This window comes from Eptatretus burgeri, chromosome 6, assembly GCF_056783735.1.
Source record: "Eptatretus burgeri isolate ZD-2024b chromosome 6, Ebu_testis_v1, whole genome shotgun sequence".
In the NCBI taxonomy this organism is placed as follows: domain Eukaryota; kingdom Metazoa; phylum Chordata; class Myxini; order Myxiniformes; family Myxinidae; genus Eptatretus; species Eptatretus burgeri.
In genome coordinates this window covers 48,854,934-48,864,933 of record NC_140966.1, presented here as the reverse complement: position 1 = coordinate 48,864,933, position 10,000 = coordinate 48,854,934, and the positions used below count along the sequence as shown (strand labels likewise).

General features: G+C 45.9%; 1 protein-coding gene across 3 annotated transcripts in view; it reads left to right on the top strand.

The window, feature by feature from the left end:
* LOC147024726 (cyclic nucleotide-gated channel alpha-3-like) overlaps positions 1–10,000 on the top strand; it is a 72,931-nt gene that overhangs the window by 10,123 nt on the left and 52,808 nt on the right. For all 3 annotated transcript variants that reach the window (XM_085884921.1, XM_085884920.1, XM_085884922.1), the window contains 4 exons: positions 96–207; positions 345–422; positions 583–750; positions 1,810–1,914. In XM_085884921.1, coding sequence (XP_085741047.1) covers positions 107–207; positions 345–422; positions 583–750; positions 1,810–1,914 — 452 coding nt within the window. In that variant the 5' untranslated portion in view covers positions 96–106. The remainder of the gene's footprint in view (positions 1–95; positions 208–344; positions 423–582; positions 751–1,809; positions 1,915–10,000) is intronic.

Genomic DNA, 10,000 nt, shown 5'->3' with positions numbered 1-10,000 from the left:
AGCTTGATGCCATGTATAATCACTGCTTGTTATGTATGACTTCAAATCATCCACTGCAGTGAAAACCCAAAACCTTCAATTTATATGACATGCAGGAAACATTCGAATGGCGCAGCAAATAAACACTCATCGCAGCAATCCGCCACAACTGCAACTTTCTGTGAAAACAAGTGATGATGAGGGAGATACAGAAAACCAAATGGCAAGGTGGGACTAAGATGTCTTCTGTCTTATTATCTGCTCAGTGTAAATAATTTGTCCCTTTGCCCCACAGTCATTGAAATCTACACTCTTGAACATTTTCAGGCCCATATTGCTTCCTTGGAAATTATTTTTCCCTACAGGTCCACACATGATGATACCAGCTCAGAACTGAGACATGTGGGCAGTACAGGACTCCATGCACCTGGTGCATTTGCACGGTGAGCATTTGATCATAGATTCTATTTTGCCATCAATCAACTTGATGGAACAAGTACTCTTATGTTGTGTTTTGTGGCTCAACTGAGTGATGCCATTTTTGCTGTGAAGAGACAAAGAAATCGGATTGAGAATGGAACACTGTTGAATTTTGTGTTGCAGGTTGGCTCGCTTGGTGGTAAATGTGCGAGAATGGGTTGGAAGAAGCCATTCAGAGCTGTCCAGGCCAGATTCTTTCCTCGAGCGGTTTCGCCGCCCCGACATGAAAGATGCTGGAGGAGCATCCAGTCGTGCAAGTAATGGCACCATACCAGCCAAAGGAAAGGAGAAGTAGGTGGAAAAGAGTATTGGGTAGATCGGGGTTGGTTTGTGTTGTGGTTGAGGAGTAGGTAAGCAAGACAAATAGAAAACAAATTAGTAACAAAACCCAATGACAGTAAGGGTAGTCGAAACAAATACCTTTACTAGCAAATAATGATCGAAGCGTGGGTACAACAGGAAAAGCAAAGACTAACTCAAAGGAAAAACGGAGGAATGAATTGAAAAGAAAGAAAAGTTGGTAAAAAATAGAAACATATTTCACTTCCAAATTAATGAGCAACATTCACATAGCAAAGTAAATCGAACTGAAGAAACCCCCACAAAAACGAATGATTGTTGGCCAATGTGTGCTTCATCCAATATAAAGGAGGTGAAACCTAGGGATTGGATAAAAACGTGATTATAGCTCTGTTATGTTAAAAAGGAAATGGTGGAATTGACATGGAAGTGAAATTGACAAGGATGAGGAAAAGTTGATCGTTGAAGATGAGAAGAGGTGCCTGTGATGATATAAACAGATCTTTTACATATTATTAAACTGGAGAGAGGGGTGAAACAAAATTTAGGGGTGAGATGGGTGTTAACAAGTCACCATTTTCTGTACATAATATTGAGATGATTTCAAATGGAATAGTATGAGAGAATACACTTATTTAGGAATAAGTGTAACGATGCAATTGTTAATTGTAACTTATTTGGATATTCTTGCAATTCATGTTACCTGAGTAAAAGGCAGTTGCTGGAGACTTGTTCATCCTCTTGATTATTGCTTCTTCATACATGCCTTTAATTCCTTGTACTTGCGTACGTTAATATACCTCCATTAATATTTGTTGAGCAATTAAAAATTTTTTTTAGAGAAATGCTTCCCTTATCAGTCTTTCCTATCCTATCCTATTTCCTTGTTATGTCTGTACAAGTTTCCTGTATGTGCATTCCTTACCTGAATCTAACCTCCAGTCGCCTTCTGCTTCATGGTTGATGTGTTGGCCTCTCACCCCTCTGCCATCAGCTCTTCCATGAGTCATGATCTCTGGATGTAAAAAAAATTAATCTGTGCATATTTAGAAAGAAAAAGGTGTTTGTTGTGGACCCAGCAAGCAACAAGTATTACCGGTGGCTCATGGTGGTGACGGTACCTATCCTGTACAACTGGTGCCTGCTGATCTGTAGGTACGTTTTTCCAACAACACCAAATAACCCATTCACATCTTTGTTTCAACATGTACTAAAGTACATGAATCAATTTATCCCACCAGCCACCAGCCATTTTTGTTTTTCCATTATGCAGCATTGCAGTAACTTCAACACGGTATAATACAAAACCGGCCTCATCCCTCAAATTTGCTCGTATCATATCTGTAAATTTTCTCGTAGTGAAGGTGGTTGTTTGCTGGTACACTGGCAAATTGCTTGGTTTCCTTCTGATTTAAATGTTGAACTGTCAACAGTATAACTTCTTTGCAAACCAGTGTATTCACAAAACCTGGAATGTAGACTTTTTATTTGGGATTGCATTAGTGAGTCACTTGTTGTTTATACTACTTTAATCTCACCAATTATTCCGAGCTTCATGTGGGATCAATGGGGAAAGTTATTGTCCTGAGTCTTTCATGATTCGGGCAGCCAGGTCTAACTTTCGTCTGAAGGTGCCCTGAATATGGAATTTAGCCAGGGTGTTGGCGATAGCATACCTTTGTATTACTCTTTATGAAATATGCTGTGGGATTTTTAACACGCAACAACTAATGTTATCAGATGGGTCACCAGCTTAACGTCCATCTGGCGAATTGCATAAAAGTACCATTAATCTTGCATGTATTTTAGTTAATGGATGGTCTTGGGCAATAGAAAAACTAAGTCTTTACATCTGCCTGTCTTGGGTATGTCTATGGGCCCTCACATGTGCGAATTTCGAGTGCCTTAGGATCTAAAATAATAAGAAATCACATTTTTGGCTCCCCTGAATATACATAATGCAAAGACTAACTAAAAGGACATGTAAAAGGACAAAGGACGGAGGAGCTCATTGTGATCCAACAACCATCCATTTCTCATGCCCAACTGTGTCTGGACGTCCTCCTGCAGTTGGGTTACTTGTTTTTTAGGAGGTTGGTGGCAGGATTTGCACTCCAGCCACTGTAAAACCCTTCACTCCACAAAACGCACAAAGAAAACTGAAAACCCACTCCGTGTAAGTACGTCCTATGCAGCTGCCCTTCACAGGGCAGCTCACCGGATGACGGGATTGGGGCAAAGCCTTCGGGACCCCCCACTCTTTGATGATAGGAGGAAAAACATGGGGTAACCTTCCCGAGTCAGATTGCGGTCGTGTGTGTCAGGGTGGTACTGAGGTGTCGTCCACCAGACGGCGGTCTCCTTGGGTTAACTTGAGGAGGTCCCTTCAGGTGGGTGCCTGGAATGTCCTATCCCGAAGAGAGGATGAACACCTGTCTGTTTTCATCTGATCTCAAGCGCTTGAACATTGGTATTGCAGCACTCTTTGAGGTTTGGAGACCGATAGTGACAAGATCATGGCGGGTGGTTACACCTACTCTTGGTTTGGTCGCTCTCATAGTTACCATGCCCAAGGACTTGCTGTTGCTGTGTTCAATAAGCTGAGTCCAATGATAATTGAGGTAACACCGGTCAACGGACGTATTATGAGACTAAGGATTCGTCACTCTTTGGGTGTCATTTCCCTGGCCTCTGTATATGCTCCAAATGAGGCGAGTGATCTCACCATAATGGACACATTCTATGCCACGCTCGAGTCTGTGGTTGATCAGTGCCCCAGGTAAGATACTGTTGTAGTCTTCGGGAATTTCAATGCATCAACTGGAACTGATAGAGATGGTTATGAGACGTATGTTTGTCCCAATGGGTCTGGAACTGTGAACCAGAATAGCACTAAGTTCCTTGACTTTGCAAGAAGTTATGGACGTAGAGTGGCTGTGTCATGATTTCAGCACCCACAGGCTCATCACTGGACTTGGTATTCCAACGCTGGTGGTGTGGCAAAGGAGATTGACCTGTCTTTTACCACCTCCTTTCTGGTCTTGCACCCTCTGCTCTTTCTGTGCCATGTTCCCCCACAGGTTTCTACAGGGTGCACATGGTCCACCAGCAATCCCCTTCCTGTGAAACTACCAAAATGTAGAATCATTACTCACCTCCACTCATGTGTTCCTCTTTTTTCCTACCTGTGGAACCTACTTCCATATTCTCTTGAAATTCATTCTTCCCACCAAGTCTTCAAGACAGCTGTTCACCACCATCTCATATCATCCCACATCCAAAACCATGATCTTTTCTACCCCCATTAATTCTCCCCCAGCCAAGCTCTTTACAAATTTCCAGTGTCTCTATCCTGAGAGTTTGCTTCTCTATCCACACTGTGCATCTTCTCTTACTCCTCAATCTTTCCCACATCCCTTATTTCTCCATCTCCCTTTACTTTATCCTTAAATCCTGCTGTTGGTGTGTTTCCCCCATCTATTTCTGCTGTTCCTTTTGTTCTGTTATGTCCTGGATCCATTATGTGTTATAGGTCCTTCATGAGCCTCGACTTTGATACCAAAAAATAATGATGAGGACGTTTCTTCTGGATAAGATTTTGACGAAGAAGTTGATGAGGATATGCCTTATTATGGAGGATCTCTCTGATTAGAATGCCATTTAAGCTCCAGAATGTTAACAATGGCATATACAGTATTTGATATTTCCACAAGTAGACTTTTGGATTTGGTTCAAATAAAGTTTCAGTATTTTTATAATAAACTCAAGTCTTCCATTTATACTTGTATCACATTTACAAGGAACAAAGTCTCAATTACAACTCCAATGTTTAAGGTATTCAAATGTACTCAGTGTCTGCTGCTAGATAAGTATTATCATGGTACTTAGTATATATTGTTTCATCTCTTATTGACCTTCTTGTGTGTACAGGTAAATGCTAAGTAAAGTTGCATTTATTCTTCTAATATACTGGTGTGGTTCATTCTACCCAAGTCAGAATTAATGGCTCTTGCTTGCAGACATGTACAAATAAAATGATTATACAGTAGTTATCAGTGTTATGTTGATTATTATGTTGCATACTGTGAAATATAAGCCTGGTGTTGGCTTAGTGGTGAGGGTGGCGGCTTGGGATCCTCGGGTCCTGAGTTCAAGCCCCGTTGGCTGCTGAATTAATACCAGGGGGTTGACTCAGCCTGTCATCCTTCCGAGGTCGGCGAAATGAGTACCAGTGTACTGGTTCCGGTGTTTGCCCCAGTTAGAATAGGTGTACCATATCCCTGTGTGCTGTAAGAGGCGACCAGGGTTGGCGTCAGGAAGGGCATCCGGCCATAAAAACATTGCCTCAAGAAAAAGCCCAACCCCTGCACAGCAGGGAAAAATGGCTGTAAATACGGTCATTTATATTATTTATATACTGTGAAATATGCCTGGTGTTGACTTAATTGTTAGGGTAGTCGGTTTGAGATCCTAGGATCCTGGGATCCTAAGTTCAAATCTCCCTTGGCTGTTGCATTAATACCAGGTGGGGTTGACTCTGCCTGTCATCCTTCTGAGGTTGACAAAATGAGTTCCAGCTTGCTGGTATCCTGTGTCAGAGTGGTGACCCGTCTCGGATTGTACCCAATAGCCAAGAAGACTGCTTAGGCAGCACCAGTACTCTGCACAGAGTATGGTCCCAATGGGCGGATGGATCCTGTGAAATGCCTTATTGATCGATATTATGCTGTACACTGTGACATGGGATTGGGTCTTGTTTTCATTTATATGTTTGACTGCTATTGACATAGCACGTGGTACATGTTTGGCAATCTCGGTTATGTGCATTTCTGTTCACACTGTCACACTGATTATATTATCGACACCAATAAAAGGCTGTGTGTGTGTGTGCGTGTGCGTGCGTGCGTGCGTGCGTGCGTGCGTGCGTGCGTGCGTGCGTGCGTGCGTGTGTGTGTGTGTGTGTGTGTGTGTGTGTGTGTGTGTGTGTGTGTGTGTGTGTGTGTGTGTGTGTGTGTGTGTGTGTATATATGTATATGTATATATATATATATGTATATATATATATATATGTATATATATATATATATATATATATATATATATATATATATATATATATATATATATATATATACACGGCTGTGGAAATTCGAAGAACACCATAAAGGTCCTTAGTTCAGTTAGATCGATAAGTCTGTGTTCAGTTAGATTTCCCCACCGTTGTTTCATGGGAATTATTCGTTTCATGGTGATCTTTGAGATAGCCGTTTTTCTTTACTATCGTTATTTTGGACCAACCACCACAACCACCTTCACAGCGCCACCATCACAACAACCACGATCGCCTCAACCACAAACCACAACCAAACCACCACCACCAACGTCGTTCTCAAACAACCGCTTCAGATCTACCGTCCTCCCACCACAACAACCACACACGCCTCTCAACAAACCACGCCATCCTCATCACCTCAACCACAACGCCAACCACAATTACGCCAATCACCTAACCACTTTTCCGCTACGCCAACTACCGACCCCCTTCTCCACAAACCAAATCGCAACCCTCTCCGCTCATGAAGGCCGTCTCTACGGAGGAAAAGGAACAAGGGATTTCGATAACGCGAGGGAAAAACAAGAAGGAACATCGGTGGCGCGCGGATTTTCCCGCCTGCTTTTCCCGCCTGCTTTTCCCGCGCTTTGGTGTGGGGGAAGTGCGATTCGAGCCAGAGGTCAAAGGTCATGTGAAGGAGGGGCCTCATTTTGGGGGAATGAATCTCCCTAGGGCTGGGCCATGTAACGATTCCCTCGCCCGCCGCGAGAGGGGGGGGGTGAGAGGGTTGGACATGGGCAATGCCCCTTTTCTCGAAGCTTCCTGCAGGAACTCGAAGGAGGGCGGAGCAAGAAGCCAGGAGGAATATAAGGGCGCGCAGTAGCCAAGGGGGTGTGTGGTTTCTTTTGGTGGCTTCTTCTTCCTGGTTGGGATCTTCGGCTCATGGTGGCCTGTCTGTGAAGAAGCGGTCCGTGGAACGACCCGTTCGGCGGAGCTCGCGGTCGGTGGGGAGTCAGAGCATGGCACCAGGGACACTGACTGGAGGCGCTGCTCTGCCAGCTCTGTGGCGCAAACCTACGCGCCCGAGTGTAGAGCGCCGGAGAGAGCTCGCCGGCCCCATGGAAGGCCCGAGTCAGCCGCGGTTATCCTAGCTGCCATGGGGACAGACGTCGCGACTCGCCCATCAAGGCACCACAAGGGTGCAGGTAACCTGCAACGGTCTCGTGGAGCCCGTTCGATCACCAAGGCTCCACAGTATAAAGGTCTACGGACCCTGTCTGACTCCCTTGTCTTTGAGGGTAGTCTTCTTTTCTTTTGAATGAATGTTGGTGGCGCCGTCTATAAGTAGAACTGTGTAAGTGCTGTACATTGATAATTGCTTATAGTCGGTCGTAGTGCTTTCGTTGCCTGTATACGTGTTTTCATTGCTTACCTGCATGACTGCATGATTGTTTGTATATGTGTGTAGAAATAAATGTGCTTGGTTAAATGTACCCCGTTCGTTGCGTTCTCTTTCCCCTGTTGGAATACCATCTTTCACTGCGCAATAGTAGTTGGGTTTTAAACACCTGGTAAATAGAATCGGATCCGGCGAGGTCGGGCGATAATACCCGCTCGGTTATCACTGAAGAACGGAACGGACCGCTTGAGCGGTTCGTGTCCAAGCTGACCTGCGTCGAGGTACGGTCTCCCGGTAGGCTAACCGCGCGAGTACTTAGGTATATCGATATTCGGCGATTGACCCTATTTTGCGCGGGTAGAAAATTGGCTCGGCTGTGGTGGAATTAAGAACCCACCCGTGACATGGTTCCGGCGTTGTTCCGGAAGGTCACGACTGAATTGTCCGTCCGGTGGGCGACACGGCTGCTATTGGAGAAAAGCGGTCGATCGCATGCCGGTGGGCGCGAATTGGTAACAATATGTGTGTGTGTGTGTGTGTGTGTGTGTGTGTGTGTGTGTGTGTGTGTGTGTGTGTGTGTGTGTGTGTGTGTGTGTGTGTGTGTGTGTGTATATATGTGTATATATATATGTATATGTATATGTATATATATATATATATGTATATGTATATATATATATATATATATATATATATATATATATATATATATATATATATATATATATATATATATATATATATATAGTTACGGTTGTGGAAATTCGCATTACACCATAAAGAGTCCTGAGGTGAGATATATCGGTAAGTTCATGTGTAGTTAGCCCAAACCCGTTGTATAGAGGGAATATGTGATTCATCCTGGCTGCGACGCTTTGAGTTAGCCATTTTTCTTTCTCTATTGTTATTTACGACCATTAGGCCACCAACAACGCAAACAGCTACTACCTTTACCTTCACAACTCCATCCCACAAACATCACTTCACCGCCATTCCCAAACGACGCCCGCCAACCACCAAACCACCACAGAAAACCTCACACCACCTTCGCCTATCTCCTTGTCCAACCATCGACCACACCACCAGTCAACACCAAACGTCGTGCTGTCCAGGGCCCGTTCGGCGATTGGTGCCGAACGCATCGAGCCGCGAGCGCGAATGGTGGCCTTTCTGAGGGAGAAATTCGATCACGAAGGCTTCACGCCCCCTTTTTCTCCGTCCAATGGGCGAGCGTCGGGCGGTATGGCCCCGCCTCCAAGCGCGATGAACGTGGATTCTTTACGAGAGGAATTCAGATCGAAAGAGGTTCACGCCCTCTTTTTGCCGCACCAATGGCTGAACAGAGGGTGGCGTGACCCCGCCTCCAATCGCGTTTTGATCCTGAAATTTGCATATAGGCTCCTCCTGCGGCCTTTAAAGACGCGAGCATAAGGTGATTCGAAGAGTTCACGCGGTTGAGTTGCACGCGGCTGGTCGGGGCAAGTGAAGAGTTCAAGTTCGAGTCAAGTGAAGACGGCGGTCGGCAACGAGGTTGCGGTGTGGGGGTCGCTCGTCTCGTCGCGGGGTCCAAGCCAGCCAGCCATTCCCCTCTCCCTGAGCATCAGCAATTTCCCCCCCCCCATCCGCGCTGAGATAGTGCCGGGGGGGCCCCTTTCCTCCCCCACCCTAAACGTGGTGCCAACAAAGCTGCTTGTGCGGAGCACGCCGGAGAGGGCTCGCCGACCACACCAGGGGCACGGAGTCGGGGCGCAGCGGTGCAGACATTGCGGCTTGCCCGCCATCGCGTCACGAGGACGCGGGTAAGACCTTCTCGGTTTCGTGGACCTGGCCGCTCCTCCAGGATCCATGCACATTTGGTCCACGGACCTGTCTGCCTCCTTGCCTGTGAGGGTGGCTTTCTTTCCTTTGCTTTTTGTATGAGTGATGTGGCGCCGAGTCCCGACAAGTAGAACTGTATAAGTGTTGTAAATAATTGCCCTTTTCTTCGGTCGTATTGCATTCGCTTTTGTTGCATCTTGTCTTGACTGTAATATACGTGCCTTCCGTGTTTCCGTAATAAATGTGCATTGCTTGTTGAACTGTTTCCCGCTTTGCTTCGTCTCCTTCCTTTTATTGAATCTCCATCTTGCATCATGTAAGGGGTTCGTAGTGGGTTTCAACATCCCGGTAATGAATCGGAACCGTCAAGGCCAACGATAACTCCGCTCGGTTATCCCAGTAATACGGAACGAACCGCTTTAGCGGTTCGTGTCCGGAGTCGGCCTGTGGCGTGGTACAACTCCTCGGTACGCTACTCGCGCGAGTACTTAGGTAAATCGACCATTCGGCGATCGGACCCTATTTCGCGCGGGTAGAATGCGGACTGAGTTGTGGTGAGGTTAAACCCCCACCCGTGACTGGCTCCGGGCGGTAGTTCCCGGAGGGTCACGACTGAATTGTCCGTTCCGGTGGGAGAGGCGGCCGCTTTTGGCTACACGCGGTCGTTCGCATGCCGGCGGGCGCGAATTCGCAACTGTGTGTGTGTGTGTGTGTGTGTGTGTGTGTGTGTGTGTGTGTGTGTGTGTGTGTGTGTGTGTGTGTGTGTGTGTGTGTGTGTGTGTGTGTGTGTGTGTGTCAGTGTGTCAGTGAGTCAGTCAGTGTGTCTCCTCCATAACTCCAAAACCATAAAAACCTAGCATACCTGTAGCTTTGCATGCACACTAAGAAAACTCCAAGGAAGTGCAAGAGTGAAAATTGGGTGTTTGGGTTAATTAAAACACCCCTTTTGAAGAGAATTAACGGCATTATTT